Source organism: Arvicola amphibius, chromosome 7 (genome assembly GCF_903992535.2).
Source record: "Arvicola amphibius chromosome 7, mArvAmp1.2, whole genome shotgun sequence".
Taxonomy (NCBI): domain Eukaryota; kingdom Metazoa; phylum Chordata; class Mammalia; order Rodentia; family Cricetidae; genus Arvicola; species Arvicola amphibius.
Window position 1 is genome coordinate 94,227,112 of NC_052053.1, and position 26,394 is coordinate 94,253,505.

At 48.0% G+C, this 26,394-nt stretch overlaps 1 protein-coding gene and 1 non-coding gene across 2 annotated transcripts; both read right to left on the reverse strand.

The window, feature by feature from the left end:
* Positions 1–15,608: 15,608 nt before the first annotated feature.
* Vrtn (vertebrae development associated) lies at positions 15,609–17,771 on the reverse strand. The gene has a single exon (XM_038335670.1). It carries the CDS (start codon positions 17,769–17,771, stop codon positions 15,609–15,611), a length of 2,163 nt encoding a protein of 720 aa, XP_038191598.1.
* Positions 17,772–20,406: 2,635 nt separating this feature from the next.
* LOC119820124 lies at positions 20,407–20,534 on the reverse strand. Its single transcript, XR_005286393.1, has one exon. It is a non-coding gene; the product is annotated as a small nucleolar RNA SNORA24 (small nucleolar RNA).
* Positions 20,535–26,394: the final 5,860 nt, after the last annotated feature.

Sequence of the window (26,394 nt, forward strand, 5' to 3'; positions counted from 1 at the left end):
CTGCATGTATATCTGTGTGAGGGTGTTGGATGCCCTGGAACTGGAGTTACAGACAGCTGTGTGCTTCCATGTGGGTGTTGGAAATTGAACCCAGGTTCACTGGAAGAGCAGCCAGTGCTCTTAACTGCTGAGTTATCTCTCAGGCCTGCAACAAACTTTTCCTAAGGCAACCACAGTATTCAGCTTTCCCTGAGTGAGGCTCTCCAAGGGTGCCCATTTCTCTTAGATTAAAAAACCACACTTCCTGGAAGTTCTCACCAGAGCAACCAGGAAGAGAAAGAAATGACAGGCATCCAAACTAGAAAGGAAGAAGTCAAACTATCAGTTTTTGCAGGAAAACTGAAGAACACCAGCAAGCTATTAGAACGGATAAGCAAACTCAGCAAAACTGCAGGATACAAGATCAACATGTGATCAAGACTAGCTGAAAACATCCAGAAGGCATGGGTATGCTTGTGCCTACTCTAATCCCCGTACTGGGAGGCTGAGACAGGAGGATTGCTGCTACTCTGGGAGACCCTACTCCGGCTGCACTGGCTGCTTTTTAACAGGCATCAAAGTCAGAAAGACGTCTAGCAGAGGACAGGGGTAAAGGAGGAGATCCCGGATGTGGGGGTGGCTGAGAGGGGGAGTTTTGCATAAGGTGAGAAGGAGGAGGAGGTGCCCTGAGGTGACTTCAGATTTGGCACCTGGGACATTGCTCATCACTCATCAATGACATTTGAGAGCTGCTTCAGGAGAGGGAAAGGGTGAAGATCTTAGCTGTTAGAGGGGGAGGCAGTAGGTGGGACTTCCAGGCAGGATAGGGTTGATTCCAGGCACTAACAGAGGCTCAAGGAGGAAGAGCCGCTAGGGTCAAAAGCCCTGGGTGGACAGGGGTGTGATAGTGGGGGCAGGAAATAGCTAGCAGGAAACTTGCCCACGCATGCATGCACGCACGCACGCACGCACGCCCCCTGCACCTAGAACCCAGGAGTTTGGGAGAAAGCAGCAAGAGGATATTTCGTTAATGATTTTTATTTCCACTTTTGAGACGGTCTCATTTGAGCCAGACTGACCTCAGACTCACTCTGTAGCCAAGGCTACGTCTGAACCCGATTCTCCTGCCTCCACTCTCCAGGTGCCAGCATTGCCAGGTTGTAAGGCCATGCCCAGCTCTGCCTACGTGATTTTCTACACAGCTTCCCAGCAGGCTCACAGCCTGAGAGTCACCCCAGCTTATAAACCCTGCAGCCACAGTCCACTGTGGCTTATGAACAGGGCCCAGACTCCTTACCTGCGCTGGCCACATTCCCTGCCCTTTTTCCAAAGCCAAATATCTCCTTTCCTATGTTCTGAGTGGTTTTGAACCCATGATGCCCTTCCTCTTTGCCATCTAGAATCTGACTCTTTCCCCTGGGAATCTTTTATACTATTAAACAAATTTAATTAATTTTAATTATGTCTTCCACCTGACATAAGTAATGTCAGAAGTAAATGCTATCATCTGCTATCACAGTTGGTGTGTCTGAGCCACTCAGCCAGTACCCAGACATGACAGAGCCAGAGGACCAGTGGACCCATAGCTGGTCCCTAGTCATTAAAAGAATCCAAGTGGCAGCTAGTTAGGGAAGAAGCCTGGGGAGCTTCTCTTTCCCGGTATCCCCCCAAATATCCACACAGAGCTTTTAGGGTGTGAGTGTCAGGGTGGATGCCAACTGTCAGCTGGAAGGAACTATGTCACTGGAAGACAAAACCCCTATGCATGGCAGTGAGGGGTTTTCTTAATTAGGTTAACTGAGATGGGAAACCCACCCTGGCTGTGGGCAGCATCATTCCGTGGGCTGAGGTCCGGACTAGATAAAAAGGCTAAATCAAGCCGAGCACCAGTCTTCATCAGTCTCAGCCAATCATCTGCTGACACAATGTGACTTCTTTCCTGTGATGGACTGGCCATACCTCCAACTGTGAGCCAAAATATGTCCTTTGTCCTTGAGTGGCTTCTGTCAGGGATCTTGTGGTGTAAAGAGAGAAGTAACAAAGACAGGGACCCTTATTGGATGTTGGGCCGTGTGCCCACCTAGTAGGAACATTAAACATGTGCTCATGCTCTTTAGTTTCGGGATAGAAGTCTCAGACCGGGGAGGATGAGGCATGGGACTGGGTAGGAGCCCTAGGAGTGCAGGTGCTGTGTGTGTGTGCTCGCATGCGCGCGCGCACACGCACGCGCTTACTTTTATTTTGTGCAGTCCTGGGGATTGAACCTAAGCCCTCACACATGCCAGGCAGTGCTCTGTCACTGAGCTCCATCTCCAGCCCCAACCAATGTATTTGAAATTGAGCTGAAATGTAACACGTAGTTGACACTGACCCTATAAAAGTAGACAAATTAGGAAGATTTTATTTTTGTTATTTTTAATCGTGTTTGTGGGTTTGTGGGTTTCTTGTTTGTTTTGTTGTTGCTTTGTTTGTTTGTTTGTTTGATTGATTAGTTGCTTGGTTTGTTTGGGTTTTGGTTTTTGGTTTTCAAGATAGGGTTTTTCCTGTGTATCCCTGGCTGTCCTGGAACTTGTGTTGTAGATCAGGCTGGCCTTGAACTCAGAGATCCTCCTACCTCTGCCTCCCAAGTGCTGGAACTAAAGGCATTTGCCACCACATTCTGCTCTTCTGCATTTCTTTAAAAAATAATTTATTTATTTTTATTTTATTTGCCTTGGTGTTTTGGCTGCATGTATGTCTGTGTGGAGGTGTCAGATCTTGGAATTACAGACAGTTATGAGCTGCCATGTGTGGGTGCTGAAAATTGAACCTGCATCCTCTGGAAGAGCAGCCAGTGCTCTTAACTGATGAGCCACCTCTCCAGCCCATCTTCTGCATTTTATTTATTTACTTATTTATTGTTGTCAGTTGATACGTAAAAGTGTTCAGGTCTTTTGTCTTGATATTGGTTTAGGAGACACAAAGTTTCATGTAGTCCAGGCTGGCTTCAAATTTACTGTGAAGCTGAGGCCAACCTCAGACCCTCCTCCCACAAGTTAGGGTTTCAAGCAGACACTGCCATTTCTTCCTGGTTTTTTGTTGTTGTTTGTATGAAGTATAATGGGCCTAGCTTTTCTGTTGTTGCTCATACTTTTAGTGTCAAATCTGAGAATGTATCACTACATCTGCGGTCATAGTTTTAAAATCTCAGTTTTTACAGTTAGGTTATTGATCCATTTTGAGTTAATGTACATAGGGAATATGGTAGGAGTCCCAGTTGAGTCTTTGCAAGTAACTGTCCAGGAAAAAAAAAAAAAAACCCACATCATTTATCAAAAAAAAAAAAAAACAAAGCAAACAAAACAAAAAAGAATCAAACTTTAATCTTCCTCTTGGGATGCTCTCATGACCCTTGTAAAAAAAAAAAAATCAAAAAACAAACAAACAAAAAAAAAAAACACCCTTACTGGTTGGGGAGATACTGGTTGTTTGCTTTTAGAATCTTTTTTTATTTCAATGCATTATCATTGTTATTTATGTGTAGGGGTGAATCACAGGCAGGTTGGTACCCTCCAAGGCCAGAATCAGGCATTGGATCCTTGGAACTTGAGTTTCAGATGGTTGTGAGGCACCCTGTGAATGGTAGGAATTGAACCCAGTACCTCTGGAAGATCAGTCAGTGCTCCTGACCACTATGCCATCTCTCCTGCCCCTATTTTTGGAATCTGGGTTCTCTTCCATTTACCTAGGATTTTTTTAAAGTTATTTTTAAGTTGTTCCCTAGTTTGTGTGTTTGTTTCCTTGAGGTCAGGTCTCCCTGTGGATCCGGGACTCACAGTCACCCTGCCTGGCCTCCAAGTGCTGGGACAACAGGTGAGTCCCACCCCACACAGACTCCTTCATAGCTTCAAAAGGGAAAACCTTTTTTTCCCAGTCTTACTTAGTCTAGGCTGACCTCTAACTATGTAGCCAAGGATAACTCAAGGAACTCCTGCCCCTCCCTCCCTCTCTGAGTGCTGGGATTCCAGGTGTGGGGCAGCACACCTGGTGATTTTCCGTCCCTCATCACTAGGCGCTCTTTGGTGGGTAAATCCTTAACCAGCTGCGGAAACTGACTTCCGGGTAGTTTATCTTTTGGATGTTGTTTTACTTGGATTGGTTTTTTAAATTCACTCTTCAGGTTGTTCCGTGCTGGTATGGAAACACAATTACACGGGTGTATTGATCTTTGTGTCAGTTTGGATTTTTATTTTCCGTTGTGATGAAATACCTGAGCAAAACAATTTAGGGAGGAAAGTTTAATTTGTTTGATTTTTGGTTGTTGGTTTTGGGGGGGGAGGTTGTTTGTTTGTTTGTTTTGTTTTGTTTTTTGAGACAGGGTTTCCCTGTGTATCCCTGACTGTCCCGGAACTCACTCTGTAGACCAGCTTGGCCTCGAACTCAGAGATCCTCCTGCTTCTGCCTCCCAAGTGCTGGGACTAACAGTGTCGCCACCATGGCCCACCACTGCCTGGTTCATTTGTTTGTTTTAATTGTTTTGTTTATTTATTTATTTATTTATTTTTACTTTGAGAGAGGATGTCATGTAACCCAGGCTGGTCTTTAATTCACTATGTATCCCAGGCTGGCAATGAATTTCTGACTCTCCTCCCTCCACCTCCCAAGTGCTTGGATTACAGGAGTGTGCCACCAGCATTGCTAAGAGATTGCCAATCCCACGCTGACGTCTGTCCCCAGGGCCTTGGCATCCTTGGCAAACACTGCACTGCTAACCACCATCCTTAGACCCAAAAATGTTTCTTTTTCTTTTAAGGGGTTTACTTATTTTTATTTTATGTGTGTGAGAGTTTGCCTATCTACATGCATGAATGTATGCCAGGTATGTGCCTGGTGTCCTTGGAGAGCAGACGAGGGTGTCAGATTCCCTAGCACGGGAGCTACAGTTGGTTGTCACCTACCCTCCATGGATTCTGGGAACCAGATCCAGGTCCCCTGAGAAAGCAGTAATGTTCTTTACCGCTGAACCATCTCTCATGGCACCCACAGGACAGCTCACAATCATCTGTAGCTCTGGTTCCAGGGGATCCAACACCCTCTTCTGGCCTCTATGGGCACTGTACCCATGTGGTGCATGGACATACATGCAGGCAAAACACACATACGTATAAAATAATACAATAAAAAATAACCTTTAAATAAATTTAAATAAATCCAGTGGTTACATGCACTCATATATACTCACACATATGCAAATAATTTTAAAAAACTATTTGGGGCTGGAGAGATGGCTGAGCAGTTAAGAACACTTGTTGGTCTGACAGAGAACCTGGCTTCCGTTCCCAGCACCTAAAGGGTGGTACACGACCATCTGTAAGTCCAGTTCCAGAGGGCCTGACAGCCTCTTTCTGGCCTCCGAAAGCACTGCACACACGTGGTGCACAGACACACATGCAGGCCAAACATAAAAATAAATACATTTTTAAAATTAAAGTAGTTTTTAACTAAAAGGGGCTAAATTGGGGGTGGGTGGTGCATAGCTCCGGTCAGTGATAAAGTTCTTGCCTAATGAACACCACCCAGGACTGAAGGCCTAGTTATTAAAGGAAAGATGGGGGTGGGGGGAAGGAGGAAGGAGAGAAGGACCTGTCTAGTGTGTATGTGGGGGAGATTAGTCGGGACTTCATCCCAGTCTATGCAACGATGAAACGAAAGGATGGAGTCTATATTTAGAAGGTAAGAATCATAGCCACGTTAATTAGACCCTGCAGATTGTGATTTTAATTGGTGTGCAGTTGGCCTGGACAGCGCCAGGTTTGAAGGCACCCTGGTGATTATGTTTGTCTACAGGTGAGGTGCAGGGCAGCCCATCACCTGTTCTACACCATCCTCAGGGGAAAGTGCCCAGTGTCTCTCAGGCAACCGGAGACGGAAACAGAGCTAGTGGGAGCCATGGTCCCCTGCCTTCCTCCCAGCTCTCAACCACAGCTCCCACAGGGAGAAGTCAGTGTGACCAGTCAGTGAACACTGAATAATTGTTCAAGTCTGTCTGAAGCATCCCGTGAGCATCACCCCAACCGTGTGTGTGTGTGTGTGTGTGTGTTTTCACAGTAATGGGATAACTATATATATATATATCTGCTCCATGCAGGCGGGAATGGCTTGGTTGGTAAAGTGCTGGCTGCACAAACACAGGACGAGAGTCTGGATCCCCAGGACCCATGTAAAGAGCCAGATATGTTGCATGTGTCACCAGTGCTGGAGGGGGGGATGACATCAGAGCAGATCGTCAGGATTCCCTGGTCAGCCAGCCAGACTCACGGAAACATTGACCTCTGGGCTCATGGGGAGACTGTGATTCATGGAGAGATGACTCATTGGTGAAGATGCTCTACTCTTCCAGACGACTTGAGTTCAGTCCCCAGCACAGATGTCTCAGGCACCGCCTGTAGCTCTAGTTCCAGGGGATCCAATGCCTGGCCTCTATGCCCCACCCCCAAATGCATAAATAAGAATAAAAATAAATCTTTAAAAAGCTATTGTTGCAGGAACCGGAAAGATGGCTCAGTGGTTAAGAACACTTGTTCTTGCAGAGGACCTGGCTTCAATTCCCAGCACCCACATGGTGACTCATACCCATCCATAACTCCAGCTCCAAGGGGTTTGACTCCTTCCTTGGACCTAGTACCCATGTGGTTTGCATACATATACACAGGGAAAACCCTCATACACATCAAAATAAATAAAATGACAAATAAATATTTTATTTATTTATTTTTAATGGTTTTCTTTTTCTTTTCTTTTTTTTGAGACAGGGTTTCCCTGTAGTTTCTAGAGCCTGTCCTGGAACTAGCTCTTGTAGACCAGGCTGGCCTCGAACTCAGAGATCCCCCTGCCTCTGCCTCCCGAGTGCTGGGATTAAAGGTGTGCGCCACCACTGCCCGGCTGTTTAAAGGTTTTCAAGGAAGGATTTCTCTTTGCGCCCTGGCTGTCCTGAAACTTGCTCTGTAGACCAGGCTGGCCTCAGACTCAGAGATCTACCTGCCTCTGCCTCCGGAGTGCTGCGATTAAAGGCGTGCACCACCACCGCCCGGCTCACAAATAAATATTCTTTTTTTTTTTCTTTTTTTTTTTTTTTTTGGTTTTTCGAGACAGGGTTTCTCTGCAGTTTTAGAGCCTGTCCTGGAGCTAGCTCTTGTAGACCAGGCTGGTCTCGAACTTCCAGAGATCCACCTGCCTCTGCCTCCCGAGTGCTGGGATTAAAGGCGTGCGCCACCACCGCCCGGCTACAAATAAATATTCTTAAAACATATTTCAACGAGGCCCAGTGCTGCCTCTAGTCCCAACACTCCAGATCGTCACTGTAAGTTGGAAACTAGCCTGGTCTACATAGCCAGTTCCAGCGTATCCACGGCAACATAGCGAAACCCCACCTCCAAAAAAATTGTGCTCTCTGAAATTCAAATGCAATGGGGTATAAATTATATGACAGCTTCTTCTATTTTCACACACTGACAACACTATTCCCAAAACCTGGGTGGGTTTGACCCAGGTGCATCTGCCCCAAAGGTGCTGGACCCACAGGGAGTGTCCTCTTCTTTCTCCTTGCCTTGGTCTGTCCTGTCTGGTGAAGACCAGGCCAGTGCCCAGGACAGGGTGCCTGTCACGCTGCTGACTGCCCTGCAGAACAACTCACACAGTACTCCAGCCCAGAGCTGGAAGGAAACACTTCTCCTACCCCAAACCTTCCTGGTTCTCAATTCATTACAGATGTTCAAGCACTTACTGGTCACCAAGCACTATGTAGACAGCAGGATACGTCACCATGCTCCTGGCCTCTGGACGCTTGCACCCCAAGTCACCAGGATGACTGCTTCAGGTGGAGATGCAGCAAAGGAAAGGTGTGGTGGCCATGGGGCAACTCGAGAGGGCCAGGCCTCAGTAGGTAACACGGCTTTGCCTGGAAGCATTGACAAGGGAAGCCTTTCATATCCGGCTGGTTTGTAAAGTTTGTCAGTTCTTATGGTATGAATGCATCGTCGCTAGAACTGGAGAAATGGCTCAGTGTCTTAAGAGCACTTGCAAGAGAAACTGGCTGAGCAACCATGGTGCACGCTTTTAATCCCAGCACTCAGGAGGCAGAGGCAGGTGGATCTCTGTGAGTTCAAAGCCAACCTGGTCTACCTGACCAGTTCCAGAACAGCCAGAGATGCATAATAGAGAGACCCTGTTTCAAACAAACAAACAAAGAGGGCCTGGATTGGACCCTCAGCACCCACATAGTGGCTCACAACCATCTGTAATTCCAGTTCCAGGGGGTTCAATGCCTTCTTCCAGCCTCTTTAGGCACCAGACACACAGATGGTGCAGATCCATGCAGGCAAGACAACCATGCACACAATAAATACATCATGGCCAACATGGTCACTTTAGAAAGCTGACATTTTGAATGGTGTGCAGCCTGTAAGCACTGGAGCCAAATCTCTATAAACAATCTCACCCTCATGGGTTTTCCACCAGACCTTATATTCTCAGTGCCTTCCTTCCTCGGTTCCCCCAGTCAGCACACTGCTTGTGGGTTTTATTTTTAGTGCTGGGGACCAATGAGAGCCCTGTGCTGGACAAGCACTCCACACCAGCCTTTGCACTGAGTTTTAGTTTTTGTTTTCTGTTATGGGTGTTTTCTCTTCTTGTGTGTCTGTGCGCTGTTATATGACGGCCGAGGCCAGGAGAAGGCTTCAGATCGTCTGGCATCTGGCACTGGAGTCACAGATGGTTGTGAGCTGCCATGCGGATGCTGGGAACCAAACCCAGGACTTCTGGAAGCAGACAGTGCTCTTAACCACGGAGCCTCTCCACCTCCCATCCCCTACTAAGTCTTTGGAAGCCTATCCCAACTCCCAGCAGAGGCAGGCTTGTTTCTACATACCAGTCAAGAGCCCTGATCTCATTACAGATGGTTGTGAGTCAATTATGTGGTTGCTTGGAATTGAACTCGGGACCTCTGGAAGAGCAACCAATGCTCTTAACTTCTGAGCCATCTCTTCAGCCTCTCTTCCATCTTTATGCAGCGACCTCCCGTCAGGACTCCTTTGTATTCACTCTTCTCTGGGACTAATTATTATTATTATTTATTACTAATAGGGGGCACACATGTGGTGGGCAGAGAACAACTCTGTAGGATCTATTCTCTTCTACCTTTTTGTGGGTTCTGGGGATTAAACTCAGGTTTGTAGGTCAAGTGTCTTTACCCACTGAGCTGTTTCAGATGGGTGTGGGTGAGGAGGTTTATTCCTTTCATCTCTACATTTGGGAAGGAGAGGCAGACGGGTTTCTCTGAATTTCAGGCCAGTCTGGTTTATATAGGAAGTTCCAGGTCATCCAAGTCTACACAGTGAAACCTTGTATGAAAAACAAAAACAAACAAACGAGCAAAAAACCACTGAGCCATTTCACTGACCCTGTTTTTAAGACAGGGTCTCTCTCGTATATCCTAGGCTGGCTTCAAATTGCCGTGTTGCTGAAGATGACCTTGACCTCCTGCCCCTCCTGCCCCTACTCCCTAGTCCTGGAGCAGTAGGAGTTCACCATCACATCCAGTTCATAGGGACCTGAAGAGCAAACCTAGGGCCTTGCACATGCTCAGCCAGCAGTCCAACACCCGAGCCACATCCAGTGTCCTACCCCTACTTGGTAACCACGGGTGGAACGAAAGAAGCACCTAATAGCCCACGGACACCAGCATCCTTTCTGTCCTCACAAAGCTGAGCTCTGAAGATCAGTGCAAACCCACGGCATCTGACATGGATACGGTCATACAACCTAGTCGTGTCCCCAATTCAAATGATCAAAACTCACAAGTCACAGAAGGCAGAGGCTCAGCTCTGACCCAGGCTGGCCTGGGGAGTTGTGAGGGGGAACCCAAAGTCATTCATTTCTGTCCAGGATCTCCCTCACTCCCAACTCCCACAACCTAGCTTTTCCTCCTCCCAGCCCCCATCCCAATACCGATGGTGGCTGATGTCTGGAACCATGGTGGAGGCACTGGGGAAGACCTCAGTGTGTGGCCTTTCTACCTTCAGCCACTCTAGTGGTCACCCCAGGCAGAGTGATGGCTTCCTGAGCATCTCCTGAGTCTCCTCCTAGTAGCCTTCGATGCCCCCAGCTCTCTGCTCAGCTGAGCCAGAGTTAAGCGGATTTCATGCTATTTTCAAAGTCGTCTTCTATGGAAAAATTTTTTTTACACCATTAAACCTACTCTCTGCTGCTCTTCATTTCCCTAAAACCTCCATTCCTCCCGGTCCATGAGGTAAATAACAATCGGAACACTTAGGAACCTGCTCGGACACCCTACAGGTAACCCTGACGTCAGTAGCTCGGGTGGCTTGCTGGGAGAAGTGGGGCAGACAGCACTCAGTGCTGCGGTGGGCTCCTCTCTCTGCATGCACTAAGCCTGGCTTCTGAGCTTCCTGATCCCTCATAAGGACTGCTGTGCCAGAGCTGTCCCTCCAATTAGCAGCCTTCCTATGTACTCAGCACACTGAAGTCAGGCTTGAGCAGGAGTCAAACTCAGTGTTTTGCACGTACTAAGCAAGCGCTCTACTGCTAACTGCACCCGTGTCCCACCTCCCCTCCCCGACCCCAGCCTCCTGAGCAGGTATAGGCTGGGATGATCAGGATGAACCCAGATGCCAGGCAAAACCCACACCTGCTTCCTGGTGAACTCACTCAGTTTGCACATTCTATATGGAAACCTATGGGCTGGGGAGATGGCTCAGTGGTTAAGAACACCGCCTCCTCTTCCAGAGGACCTGGGTTCAATTCCCAGTATTCACATGGCAGCTCACAAGTGTCTGTAACTCCACTTCTGGGGATATGGTTTCCTTACACAGACATGCATGCAGGTAAAACATGCAGGAAAGAAACCTATGTGATCTGCCTTGTGTGACCTGCCAACCACAGAGGCTTGCCTACCAACAGCTTTGGAGAGCTTGAAGCTAAGTGACCTCTCCAGAGGTCCCTGGGTGAGAATGGATTGTATATATCTGCCAGCTACCTAGATGGTAGGGCGGGCTGGCCAGTGGTATTAAGACCCAGGGGTGAGGGCAGGATGGACTAAAGAAAGGATTCTCTGGGTATCTGGCAAAGCCTGTGCTGCTCCCACAGTCATGGAATGGAGAAGTAAAAGAGAATATATACTAGGCTAGCCCCTGGCCAGCTCAACCGATAGCTGGATGCTACAGAGCAGATTACCCAGAGAAGAGGGACTTAGCGGGGACTGAGAGCATGAACCCGGAGTGGCAGCTGGTGAGGTGGCGGTACAACTGAGCCTTCCAGGAAGGGAAGTTAGCAGCCACTCAGGGCCTGAGAGCCGCCATTAATCCCAAGAAAGGCTTTCTTCGCCTTTGGTTTTTTTTTTTTTTTTTTTTTTTTTTTTTTTTTGAGATGGAGTATCCTTATCTATGTAGCCCAGGCTTGCCTCCTCTTCTGCTTTGCATAGGCTGAGATTACAGGCATATATCAGCACACTTGGCTTGTTCTCAAAGAGAACTATTTGAGCCACAAATCATGTGCCATGACAGACAAGATAATCTCCCCGTGAAAAGACTGATTTTCTCAGTGGGAAATGTGGAAATAAAAGGGAAAATTAATCCTGTTAATCTTTAGGCTGATTTTATTTATTTATTTATTTATCTTTAGGCTGAATTTTAAATTACATTTGTTTATTGGTGTGGTTGTAGGCGTGTGTCACATCATTCGTGTGGAGACCAGAAGACAACTTGTCAGGGTCAGTTCTCTCCATCACGTGGGTCCCAGGGACCAGACTCAGACCCTCGGATTCAACAGCAAGTGCCCTGAGCCATCTCACCTGACATAGGGTCAAAGTTTCTTCAGACAGAATCTCACTACATAGCCCTGCCGGCATGCAACCTAAAGAGATCCCCTTGAAGGCCTCAAACTCAGATCCGCCTGCCTCTGCCTTGGGAGTGATGGGGAAACTTTTATATTTAAAAATATTCTTTCTAGGTGACTGGAGAGATGATTCAGCAGTTAGGAGCACTGGCTGCTTTTCCAAAGGATGGGGCTCTGATTCCCAGCACCAACGTGGTGGTTCACAACTGTTTATAACTCTAGTCCAAAGGGACCTGAGAGCCTCTTCTGGCCTCTGTGGGGATCAGGTGGACATGTGGCACATAGACATACATGCAGACAAAAACCCCAAACACGTAAAACAGTAAATTTAAATAAACAAAATAACTTTCCCTTAGAGCCACAAAGAATGTTGCACTGGATTTTTTTTTTCTCCATAGGTATCCGGTCAGGGTGGAAAGTGGCACTAATAAACCACAAGTAATTTCAACAAATGCCATGAAGCCTGGTGTGGTGGTGCACGGCTTTAGTCCCAGCACTTGGGAGCAAAGGCAGTCAGGGATCTCCAAGTTCGAGGCCAGCTGGGTCTACATAGTTAAGTTCCAGGACATGCAGGGCTGCACAGTGAGACCTGAGCGAGAACGTGGCTTAGGTCCCTTTGCCTTTCTAGGCAGATTAGAAAGGGAACAGTTCTTCAGAGCCTTAGTAAACGGAGCCCTGCAGACACAGTCATTTAACAATGACGCCGACATCTTATTTGCATTTCCCCCCCAACAGAAGTTAAAATTTCTGCTGTAAATTTAGGAACCCATGCTGGACTTGGATAAAATGATCTTCCCGTCTCAGGACCCTAGTGTGTCTTACTGGAGAATAGCCCCGAACAAGCGCCTCAGGCATTTGCCCACCCTCCACGCCTCGAGAACTCAGACTCCGAGCAGCTCCTAACTCGTCTCTGAGTATGGGGAGCTGGATGATGCCTACTATACCATGTGGCTGTGATTCTGTCTTCAAATTGTAAAAAGACACATGAATGTCTAAGGTGAAATCAGTAGATCTGGGTGGGAACCTGGAATCCACATCCCTGACAAGTCCCTCCCCATTTCCTCCAGGTAGCAATCCCCAGGTATGTTTTGGTTTTCCATGTTTTTTAGGTCTCACTAGGATACTCTACTCCCAGCCTCAAAGGGCCTGCTCTGGTGCCTAGTGTAAGCAAGAAAATGTATCTCAGAAGGGACCTTGAGGCTATTCATGACCAAAATAGATTGCACTGGGCTGCCACCTGCTGGCTAGAGACTGCCACTGCAAATTAGATTAAATTCCCCCTGATCCAGTCCTTTCACCAAATCCTCAGCTGTAGCAGGGCTTCCGTGGACACCACAGAGCTCAGTCGAGAGCGTAAAATCGACAAATAACAACAGGACTCTTGGGTGAGTCCTGTGGGAAGAGAGAGAAGCATACAGGAGAAAGAAGAGTCATTCGGGTGAGGAATAGCACAGTGGTAGACAGGGGCTGAACTCTGGGGGCCCTTACAAGTTTTTTGGAATTTGAGTGGAGGCAGTCATTTGGAAAACAAAACAACATAAAGGCAGGCTGCTGCCGGCACAGATTAACAGGGTGGATGTGAAGATGGAGGAGGGGGGGAACTGGCCTATGAGAAATATTAAATATTTCTGATTAGGTTTGCAAAAACCAGATCTCACAGGATTAACAGTAAGAAAAGAGAAACCCCATGCCATTCTTTCTCTTTTCAAATATTAGTACCTACTGTGTGCCTAGAATTAATCTATAGAATTCAGTGCTGTTAGCAAAAGAAATAAAAGTTTTTCAAAGAACATGTACTCTAATGGGGGCATCCAAACAAGAAAGCAACAGTAGAAATAAGAACCTACCAGAGAATGCAAAAGGATGATGTTATACGTGATAGTGACTCAGAGATGCACTGCCTGCTGTGTAGATCACAGGGAAAAGCATCGGAATTGGAATTGACTGCGGTGGTGGACGCCTGTAATCCCAGCGTTCTGGATGCCGAGGTCATGGCCAGAAAGGGCCTGGGAATGTATAGCTTTAATCCAGCACTTGGGAGGCAAAAGCAGGCAGATCTCTGTTGAGTTCAAAGCCAGCCTGGTCTATGGAACCATGGTTACAGTGAGACTGTGTCTAGAACTAACTGACTTTAAAAGGGGGGAGATAGGGGTGAAGGGAAGAGGAGGAGAGGAAGGAGCAAGGAGGAAGAGGGAGGGGGAAGAGCATTTTAGACCAAAGGAGCAAGCGTGGGAAGTACCAGAGCAGAACAGAGAAGCCATGTTCACATCAGAGGCAGCCAGTGCGACAGGAACACAGCAGGGGAGCACAAGCATAGTGAAGAGGGAGAGAGGTGGGGGCCACTTTATAAGGCCTTTCTCAAGGAAGGAACTTTGTGAAGAAAAGGAAGCCACAGACACGGGACAGCGGGAAGATCTAATTTCATCAAAATCCCTCTGGAGATGGGGTCACATGGGAGGGGAAGAAGGGAAGTTGTGTTGAGCAGAAAGAAGGGAAGATTCGGAATAGAATTTGGAATTTAAGTAAGAAAGGGTCTGGGGATGTAACTCAGTGATGGATCCTCTGACCAGTAATGCACAGGGCCCTGGATTCCACTCCCAGCACCACAGTCAACGGGACTTCATGATGGGTTGGACGTGGGGCATAAGCAAAAGTCAGGCTCGCATAAGTGACAGCAGCTACAAGAAACTAAGAAGACCAAAGAGAATCTCTCCCGGATGCCCAACTGACAAAAGCCCTCATCAGCCTTGGGCCCAGCCTGCCTGGCACACCTAATATGTGGAGAGGGACGTGTTTTACTCAGTCGGGCCAAACTGTCACTTCTAGATCCAGTTCCTAAGAGTCCCACCAGCCCTGGTCCCAAGCATGCACTCTCAGAAGATAGAAATAGTGTTCCAACCCCCTTAAACTGAAGGGGAACCTGGGAACAGGCAGTCACATCTTGGCCAAACAAATCCCAGAGACCTCAGGCAGCGTGAGAGCAAGACATCACTTTATTTTTTGGTTTTCCAACTTTGCCGTTGGACAAAGAAAATTCAGTCTCCCATCAGCTTTGTAACCCTGTGGGGCTCCTGGCCCAAGATGTGATTCAGTGTTTGAGGAGGCTTGGCTCCAAGACAGGTCCCCAACAGTGAGCCAGGCTGGCAATAACTGGCAGAGACCTCCAGCAGAGGGAGCAGAGCAGGCCCTTCTCCTCTAGGGTTTCCAGTGCCTAGGGGCCTTTCCTAGGCCACCGTGGTTTATTCTATGAAGTCCAGCTGAAGATTATGAAGAGCCTGGCACCTTCTCCACTGGCGGCATGAGACAAAGAAAGCCACACGCCAGCCTCACATTCAAATCCCTTGTTCCTTTGGAAGACATCTTTGAGAAAAAGGGACATCACCTTAAAAAAAAAAAAAAAGTAAAGACATATTGTGCCTCATTGGAGATGATGGCCATGCTGTGATACTCTGTGGGATCAAGAAAAGCTACAGGGACAACCATAGCTTCCACAACCACTGGCAAGGGGGTCCTGCCCAACCCACCTTAATGGAAAAAAAATACTAAATGCAATAAAAATATATGACCAGCTAACAACCAAAGAGTCAATTGGTAGTCCTGTAGCTTTCATTAGAATAGGCGGTCGATTTCCTCCTCTCCACCCCAAGCCAGGAAATTATGGAAGACAGAGCGAAGGGCATCCTGGCCAAGCCAGGAGACGCCTCAAGTCTCCCCTTCTCAGGCTCTGTGTCACCTCTCTGTCAGCCGTCAACAAGCGTGAGGCCTTCAAAGAGCGCCCGTTTCCACATATAGTAAGTGGAGCGGGCAGTGAGGGGGAAGCGAGCTTGGAACTCCTTGTAGGAGGGGAAAGTCTTGGACTGGAAGCGCTTCTGCAGGAACAGCTTGGCTTGGGCCTTGAACCTTGTGGTGGTCAGCATGTCCATCACCAGCACCTGGCCATCCCTGCCACCTGCTGCTGCCGCTGCTGCTGCTGCCACAGTCTGGCCTGACAGGGACCCACTGTGGGGTTGGCCCTGGGTCATAGCTGTCTCCTGAATGACCCCCTCTCTAGAAGGCCCTCCCTGGGCATCTTCTGGGGAGGTTTCTGAAGAAGCGACCACTGGCTGTGTCTCCACTTTACGACCAATTGCAGATGTTACATTCTCAACAGCTTCTATCTGCCATTCATCTGGCTTCTGCCGATCCTTTGGCTTCTGCCTCCTTCGGCCCAAAGAGGAGGCCTGCATCCTGGGCCATCCCCGGGAAAGACTTTTCCATACCCAAAAAGTGGAGGGTAGCAGGCTAGGGTAGCGGAGCCGGAAGCGACAGAAAGGCAGGTGCCCACTAAGTACCTGCTTGCGGGCAGCCCTGCGTAGTCGCCTCTGCCATCGAGACAGGGGCATCCTTGTGGATAGGAGTCGCTGGGAAGTTGGAGGGCCTCCAGCTGCTGCTTTTCCGGTCCCCTCTTCTCCCACCTCACCCTTCGAAGAGAGCAGGGCCCCATCCTCAACATCTATTGGGGGTAGAGACTCAGTGGTTTCAAGAACTGGAGCCAGCTTGAAACTGGGGCTCCTCCTCAGGGCCTTCCGCCTCCAGTTATAGTAGGTGGACCTCGAGATGCCAGGGAACCTGCATTTGAAGCAGCGATAGGGTACCAGTTTGTTCAGAGAGATGCAATGTTCCAGGTACGACTTGGCACGCTGCATTAAGACCATGCTAGGGCTTGACATAGTCGCTGCCACTGGGGAGCACCCCAGCCCCTCGGCAGCCTTCTTCCCTGGCAGACTCTCCAGCTCTGGCACAGCCAGTGCCTCCTTGGGTGGAGCAGCCGGGACCAGAGCTGAATAGGCACCAGAGCCCAGCAACTCGTGTTTCCAGGCATAGTAGGTAGAACGGGAGATCTCAGGGAATCTCTGCAGGAACTGCTGCAATGGCACAAGGCCCCCACGGTAGAAGCTGTCCTGCAGGAAGTGCTTGGCAGAGAAGCGGGTGGCCACCTTCTGCCGGTGCTCCTGGGTCTGCCGCCGCCAGCGGTAGAAGGTGCTCTTCGTGATGCTGGAGCGGTCACAGAGGTGGGAGTAGCTAAGGCCAGGTTCATGATTGAGCAGGTCCAGGGTTTTGGCTGGTGGTAGCAGAGGACCTAGGATCGGAGGAGTGGGGTCCAGGGTAGCAGCACCGTCAGCCTCCACCTCTTCTAGCCCAACCACGGGGGCAAAATACTGATGACGGAAGAGGTGGTTAGTGAGGGGCTGGCCAGCCCACATGATGTGCAACATGGAGGTCACCTGGGTGCAGGGGCGAGGCCTGATAACGCGGTTAAAATAGGGTCGGATCTTGACATTGCGCATGGGGTAGATGGAGTAGATATTGCGCTGAAGGATGGACGCAAGGGCATACAGGTGCCACACGTTGGAGAAGCTGGTGGGGAAGCACGTAGCCTTGACATCGGCATCAAAGATGGCTTCCAGTGTGGCAGAGGACAGGTTGGTCATCTCAGGGGACTCCTCGGAGCACAGGGAGTAGCGAACAGCCTGCAGCATCACCTTGGAGTCGATCATGCCCTGGAGATAATAATGCCGGTGCAGTAGCATCTCCACCACGGTGCGGGCCCGCAGCTCCAGGCTGAGGCCCGTGTGCCCCCACAACAACATGCTGGCTGCTTCGAACAAGAGGCTCCCCTCCCCCTTGCACACCAGGGGCAGCATGTTCTGTGGAGCATCCTCTGGATACAGGCTCAGGGCCACAGAGTCCACCTCCAGCACCTGGGGCCCAAGGCCACCCTTCTGACAGACGGGGAGGGTGAAGGAAGATAAGACCTGCTTGGCCTCCAGGGCTGCACTGATGAGACCTTCCAGGCCCTCGGACTCCACTGCCTCCTGCAGATCCCGCAACACCTGCTGCACCAGCTGATCCCTAGACGGCATCCTGATAGGGCAAAGGAGAAGGGGGGCAGAGGTCAGAACAAGATGACTGTGATACCCAACAATATAGCAGGTACCCTGTGTGCTCCTGTACCTTTTCCCTAGAGCAATGGTTCTTAACCTGTGGGTTGTGACCCTTTTGGTAGTCAAACAATTGTTTCACGGGGGTCACCTATGACCATGGGAAAATACAGATATTTCCATTACGACTCAAAACAATAGCAAAATTAGTGATGAAGAATCAATGAAAATAATTTCGCGGTTGGAGGTCACCACGACATTAAAGGTCGCAGCACTGGGAAGGCCGAGAACCTCTGTCTTAAACGTAGTGTCCCCCAGTCCCCCAGAAGAGATAGCAGCTGATTCTGCCTTGGCTTTGTCTAGTCACTCACTGGTTCTGAGGAAAAGCACAGTCTCTGGAACATGGCTTTGATTCCTGGTTCTGATGTGAGTTTGGCAAAGCACTTAAGCTTCTGGCTTCTGCCTTCCCCCCCTGTAACATGGGAGTTCCTACCTTAGAAAAACCTATGAGCTCAACTAATACAATGAAAGTAAAATAACACATGCAATCCCAGGACTGGGAAAGGCAGGAGGATCATGAATTCAAGGCCAGCCTGGGCTACCTAGCCAGATCCTATGTAAAAACAGACAGGCACAGACATTTATCCCCTGGAACAGCAGCAGACACACAGCAAAGCAGTAGAGGATGTTAGTTCCCATGCATCATTATTTAATACATGCATAGTATACAGCAGATGCATAAACTTCACCTCGACCGGGCATGGTTGTGAATGCCCTTAATCCTAGCACCCATCTGGGAGGGTAGAGGCAGCCAAATCTCTGCAAGTTCCAGGCCAGTCTGGGCTACAGAGTGAAATCCTGTCTCAAAATAAATAAACATATAAACTATCTTTGTAGTGGTTCAAGACTTAGGATCACATGAGAGGTAAACCTAAACAATGATTCCCAAACTATAGTCCCAGGTCCCTCATAAATTATTTTGAGAATAATACTTAGACATACCATAATTATTTTACACAATGACATAATTTGCCTTCTTTTTTGAGGCAGGGTTTCTCTGTGTAACAGCCTTGGCTATCCTGGAACTCACTCTGCAGACCAGGCTGGCCTCAAACTCACAGAAATCTGCTTCCTCTGCCTCCCGTGTGCTGGGATTAAAGGCGCATGGCACCACCACCCAGCAGAGTTTGTCTTCTTATCAGATTTGAATAAAACCATGTTATTGTATGATTCATAGCAACAGCTTCCTCCTATATTCCCAGCACGCTGGAGACTAACGCAGAATGAGTACCACAAGGTTGAAGCCAGCGCAGACTACAAAATGAATTCCAAGCCAGCTTGGGCTACAGTGTGGAAATCAATCTTTTCTATAAAGACAACAGCATCTAATTATACCAGAAGTCCCAGTCTTCCCCTTGACATCCCAAGAATGCCCTTGGAGGTAGGGCCTTTGGTCACACTGAGCAGGAAGAATGTCTCCTCTAGACTATTATCGTTCAGAGGTCTATGATGAATTAGCTGCTTTCAGTGTGGGACATTCTTATGTAGACAAGGCTTGCCTCAGACTCAGTTGGCCTCCTGCTCTGCCTCTCAGTGCTGGGATTGGAAATGTGCATTACACCCTATAGAGCAATTTTTTAAAAGCATAGTTGGGAGTTTATTAAGGTTTCATGCAATGAGTTGTGACACACGGCTTTAATCTCAGCTCTTGGGAGGTAGAGGCAGGAGGATCTCTGTGAGTTCGAGGCCAATCTGGTCTGCAGAGTGAGTTCCAGGACAGCCATTACTACAGAGAAACCCTATTATCTTGGGGGAAAAAAAGAACGGAAGGAAGGAAGGAAGGAAGGAAGGAAGGAAGGAAGGAAGGAAGGAAGGAAGGAAGGAAAGGAAGAGTTTTGGCTGGGTGGTGGTGTCACACACCTTTAATTCCATCACTTGGGAGGCAGAGGCAGGTGGAGCTCTGTAAACCAACCTGGTCTACAAAGTGAGTTCCAGGACAACTAGAACTGTTACACAGAGAAATCCTGGTTTGAAAAACTAAAAAAGAGTTTTACTATAGATTTAAGGACAAATCAGAGAAAGGCTTGGATAAATGGCCTGCCCAAGAGGGCTGGCCAGAATACTACTTTTAGCAAAAGGCTTACAGACATTTTTTTAAATTACTCACCAACCAAGCTTTATTTTGGGCCATGAAAATTTTATTTATTTATTTATTTTGTGGTTTTTCTAGACAGGGTTTTCCTATAGCTTTGGAGCCTGTCCTGGAACTAGCTCTCATGGACCAGGCTGGCCTCAAACTCACAGAGATCTGCCTGTCTCTGCCTCCCGAGTGCTGGGATTAAAGGCATGCGCCACCCAGTTTTGAAAAATATTATATGAAATAAAGGTCAGGACTTCATTGAAAAGAGTGCTGTATTACAATTAACAATACTCATTTCCAAGATTTAAATGTGAAGATCCCTTGTAAGGTGCCTGGAAGATCTCAGCCACTATTACTTTGCTTTAAACAATACCTTAGCATGTCTTCCATCACCCAGCAGCAATGAATTCAGGTTACCTAGAAACATACATTCAAGAGTAGCTTAGAATATATCCAATTTCCTGGCACCACAGACTCAGATGTTACTTGTGCAAGTCAGAATCTGAGACCAATTAAATGGTGACAGCTTTGGCAATAACAAGAACATGCTCTTCCATGGCTAGGAAGTGACTGCCACAGCCAGCAAGGACCAAAGATACACGGAGCTGCCGAATGTTACAGTAAGGCATGGCAGGACCAGTCTGTAACCCCCAACTCAGTGAAGCTGAAGCAGGTCAGGTTTAGAGTTCAAGGTCACCTCTAATTCTAGCACTCAGGAGACAAAGGCAGGTAGACCTCTGTGAGTTTGCGGCCAGCTTGGTCTACAGAGACAAAGTGAATTCCAGGACAGCCAGAACTGTTAACTGGAGAAACCCTATCTCAAAAACAATAAAATAAACATAAATAAAGGAATTAAAGTCTGATTTTCCTAATTTCTCCCCCAACCAAACAGTGTATGAAGACAGACTGATGAGGATCTACCAAACTGGTATTGCAGAGGTCCGAAAAAAAATTAAGTGATTCTTCCTTTTTCTTTTGACTATGGAAATCTGTTTTAAATTAGTGCTAGGGATCAAACCCAGGGCCTTGAATGCACCAGTGGTTGAATTCCACCACTGAGCCTTGTCCACAGCCTTGGAAAAGTTACTTTTCATATCAGTGGTTATCTGTTACTATTTCATTTTTACTTTGTTTTTAATTCCATATTAAGAGTTGAACCCAGGGCCTCAAACATGCAAGACCGGAGTCCTCAATTCCTTGGTTTTAAGTTTGAATATAGTATACATTGAGATAGTACCTATATAAACAAAGTCTCCAAGTTCCTCATTTAAAGAGCTAAGGGAGATCTCGAAACTTAAAAAAAGTTGGGAACTGCTGTCCTGGAATATATGGTCTTTCACAAGGGCAACAAGGAGGACCCCATGGTGTGGAGGATTGTTGAATGGGGACTGCTTGTATTCTAAACCTAAGAGCAGCACAACAGAGTAGGAACGACTGGGACAGCTCAGTGCACTTGCCTAGCATGAGGGAGACCTTATGCTCAATCCCCAGTACTGAGAGAAAGAAAACAGATTGGCGGAGGGGGGCGAACATGGATGACAGCTTAGTTGGTACCGTGTTGGCTCACTGGGCCTGAGCTCAGAGTATAAGACTCCATGTTAAAAAGTCAGGGGAAGTGGCACATACCCTTACAGTCAGAAAAATCCCTGAGGCTTGCTGGCCAGCCAAGCTAGCTGAATTGGGGGCTCCAGGTTCAAGAGAACCAATCCCCGAAAGGAAGATGAAGAGCAATTTAGGAAAGACACCCCACATCATTAAACATACAACACACAGAGCGACAGACAGACACACACACACACACACACACACACACACACACAGCCAAGCCTGATGATACAAGATTACAAGATCTGGGTTTAATTCCTGCAACCCACATGGTAGAAAAAGACTCTGGGAACTGTCTTCTGACCTCCACATGTGTGTTACAGCATATAGGCCCAGTACATACAAAAATCAATAAATTAATGTAATAATAATTTTAAAAAAGTAATCCAGGGCTTCATTTCTATGGAGCAATACCTTACTCAGCCTAGGGGGGGGGTGGGTGATGGCCCTGCCTCAAGGTAGGAATGGGATAGACTTAACTGACTTCCCAGAGGAGGCCTTACCCTCTCTGAGGAGTGGATGGGGGTGGGATGGGGGAAGGTGAGAGGAGCAGGAGGAGAGGAGGGAGAGGGAACTGGGATTGGCACATAATAAATGGATGGATGGATGGATGGATGGATGGATGGATAATTCTGGGATCAACAGTTAAGAACATTTGTTGTTCTCACCAATGACCCAGGTTCAATTCTTAGCACCCACATGGCAGTCCATAACCTCTATAACTCCATAACAGGTCCAGGGAATCAACACCCTCTTCTGACTTCCACAGGCACCAGGCATGCGTGTGGTGGTACAGACATATGTTCAAGCAAAACACTCATACATATAAAATTAATTAAAAATAAATAATAAAGACAGGTGGATCTGAGTTTGAGACCATTCTGGCCTACGAAGTGAAATTCCTGGACAGCAAGAGCTACACAGAGAAACCCCATCTTGGAAAACCAAAACCAAACCAAACCAAAACAAAAAAAACCAAGTCCTTGATTTTTGCTCTTCTGTTTTGAGACAGGATTTCTCTGTGTAGCCAGAGCTGTCCTGGAACTCACTCTGTAGACCAGGCTGGCTACGAACTCCCAGAGATCCATCTACCTGAGTGCTGGGATTAAGTGTGCTGCCACCACACTGCACAGGTCCCTCATTTTAAAAAGGGTGTGCAAGGGACTTCAGGGGCTAGAATTCAGCCGAGAGAGCGTACCCATCATGCAAGAAGCCCTGGATTCCATGCCTATCACCATATAGCATAAACGTGTGTGCTGGTGCGGGCCTCCAATTCCAACAGCAACCCCTGCGCTCACCTATACTTCCAGCTCAAGGGAGGTGGAGGAGGCAGGAGGATCAATTCCCAAGGTTTTCCTTGGCTACGTGTCCAGCTTGGCATTTGTCTAGAATATGTCAGACACTCTCAAAAAGAAAGAAAAGGGTTGGTAGTATTGTTAGCCCCAATTCACAGGCGGAGAAACTGAGGCAACTGGCAGCAGCCTAATTAATCTAAAATACCACAAGTGAATGAGTTAGCCAGATGCTGTACTCTCCCGTTTAACCAGCCAGTCTCCCTTCTAATACAGGTCAATCACCCTAACTTCAGGAAATCGCCAAGCAGAGGCATTCCGTCATGGACAGCTTTTAAATTAGAAAAGAGATGTTTTCCTCTCTGGCTTCGCAGATCTGGTTCTCAGAGTCTAACACAATTGCTTTAATTAGTCCCCACCTACAGAGCACTTGTTTCAGCTCATCAACTGTAAGCGCAAGAGGTGCACCGGAAGGTAAATTGTGATAGGGTAAAGGTGGGGAGAAGGGAATTTTGAAGCACCGAAGGCACTGCCAGAATTTTACTTGATGGCAAGAAAGAACCTTCCACGTGGTGGCGATGAAAATCACCCTTAGTTAACACTACAGGGGGAAAGTCTTCAAAATGTGCATATTAAGAAAAATTTCATAAGGATTATACCCCCACTGAGTAGTAAAGGCACTCACCTTTAATCCCAGCACTCGGGAGGCAGAGGCAAACAGATCTCTGAGTTCGAGGCCAGCCTGGTCTACAAAGTGAGTTCCAAGACAGCCAGGTATACACAGAGAAAACCTGTCTGGGGAGAGGACACACGTGTATATTAGGAATAATCTGGCATAAACTCACCAGATGTCTACCTATACAGTGTTATTTAATCTAGATTTAGATTCTTTCTTGCTCTTTTCCTGGGGTGGGGGAGGCAGAATAGGTTTTAATTGCTGCTGTTTAAATGAGAGGGTCTCATGATGCAGCCCAGGCTGGTCTTGAACGAGATAGTCTGTCTCAGCCTCCTAAATGCGGGATTATAGAAGCATACCTTCAAATTCCTTGTCCCCCAAAACCTTGGCAGGAATTGGCCTTTTGAATCATTTTTATCTTATGCATTTTACATTTTTGGAAACTCTTACTACAGGGCTGTGGAGATGGCTCAACAGATAGTGAGCCAGCTCCACACAGCCAGCTCCACACAGCCAGCTCCACACAGCCAGCTCCACACAGCCAGCTCCACACAGCCAGCTCCACACAGCCAGCTCCACACAGGTCTGGCAACTCCGGTTTTATTCCTGGAACCCACATCAGGGTGGGAGTGTTGTTTTTTAGCTGCTACCGTGACACACATGCCCATAAATACATATCAGACACACAACGCACATACATACGTAAGAATAAATTCAAAAACTTTAAATCCTACCAAAAGCTACACAGAGAAACCCTGTCTTGAAACACAAAAATTTAAATCTATGCCGGTGGCACACGCCTTTAATCCCAGCACTCAGTACAGAGGGCAGAGTCTCAGAAGACCAAAAGAACCCCCCCCCACGCTGAAAAAAATATTACTTTTCTTTGGACTTGGGAGATAAATTATATACCAATCCTTAGTAGAAAAACACATAATGCGTGCGATAAAGAGAAACTGAACTCCCAAAACGAGTTCGAAAGACAAAGCTTTTTTCACTGTCAGAAAAATCATCCCAAGAAACAGGATAATGTTCCCTGTTTTTCTTACATGATGTCACTTCTTAAGTGGTGTTATCCAGCTGCATGCAAATGAGCGCTTTGAGATACTTTGCAAACAAAATTAGGAAAATAGCTGCCACTTACTGACTCTGCACTAAATGCATTTAACTTAGGTAATTCAACCCAAGTCTTGAAAAGAACAATTTAAAGCTTGTCGGTGACTCTTCCTGCTCCTACTCCGTGGAAGTGGATCGTGAGGTTCCCCTGGGTGATCACAAGTCCCTGTGGGCTTTTCTGGGGGTGAACATTTGATTCCAGGTTTTCAGAGGTAATCTTATTGCTCTGCGAGTCTCCTCCACGCAGCTAAAACTCCACGTCACACCTACCCGGACCTCGAGCATCAATATTCCTAGCTCACACCTGGAGAAGGGGAGGCTCAGCGGGGGTTGAATTAAGAAAGAACATACAGCTATCAAAAGCTGACTCCAGTGCTCCCCTAACTACTGCAATTCTATCACACAAAAGTCTCTTAAAGCATTCCTAAAAATGATCCAGAGAACTTGGCATTTGGAGATGCACCTAGTCACTTTGTAGACAAGGAAACGAAGGTAGAGAGCAAAGCTGACTTGCCTGAATTCTTCCAGTGGTGTCCAACACAGCGTCCAGAGAGGCACACTTCCTCTGCACAGACCTACCCCTCCCCACCCTACCGGCTCCTATCCAACAGCATCTTCCCAGGCCTGTTCACACCTGACACCACCCTATCTCTTTCCTCCGTTCCCCCTCTCCCAGAGAGGAAGATGTAAGCAGGCAATAACCCGCTCTGGCTTCCTCAAAGGCGTGCCAAGAGCTGGGTCTAGTGGCACAAGCCTGGAATTCCAGCACTCGCAAGGCTCGAGTTCAAGTCCAGTCTGGTCTACGTAGGGAGACCCTGCTTCTAAAATGAAAAATTTTACAAGCAGCTTCATACGAAACAGGACTGGACCACCAGAAGACAGAGTGGGAAGGGAGGGAGATGCAGGAGGAAGCCCTTAAGTAGCTAACTGGTGATGGGGTTCAGGTGCGCCCTCTGGCAACGGCGCCCTTCCTGGCGGGTAGGCAAAGCCAACAACATAACTGCTGCCAGGGGCACTGAAGGAATGAATCCAGCCCACGGCTGGCCTCCCTGGATCCCCACATAGCTCCTGGAGAGGGTCTGCGAAAGTACTAAGCCAGAGAGGCCACCCCTGCCTCCGTGATACAGGCTTCGAGTTGGAAGGAAGTAGGAAGGTTTCTCCGCCACATTTTAATGCCTGGAGAGGACCTGGAGCCACAGACGGGATACGTGGACCGGAGCTGCACACTCGATTCCTCACCTTTACCAGGGCCGGCTTCCCTGTCTCCTCCGCTCCCTATCTGCAAGCAGATGGGAGCTGCAGAACCAGGTTCCGGCTTCGATTCCCCTGTATTTTAGGAGGGGGTAAATCGGGGCTCTGTGAAGGACCAGGAAGGGAAAACTAACTCCTTCCCGACCAACTGTATCCTGAGCTCCAAGGAGCCCACCTGGAAATCCAGAGCTCTCTAGTCTGTCCCTCTCAAAAGCACACCCTGCAGTCTGTAATCTACTAAACCCACAGCATGTGGGCCCACAGACTATAAGGCCCTGGAGTTTGAGCCCAGCCAGCCCAGCTTCAATGTCCAGGGCATAGTGACCTTGCTGCCCAGTGTGACCAAGGGACTCAGCCATCTTGGTTCTTTTCCTGTGTCTTGAAGACCAAACTAGACAATAGCAGGTTTCCTGGGACTCGCTGGTAGGTCCTTTAGATGCTGACTTCCCAAAGAAAGTCAGCCACCACCAAGGGTAACTAACGGGTGCACCTGAGGCCAACTGAGTGCGGAGCCTCAGGGGCTAC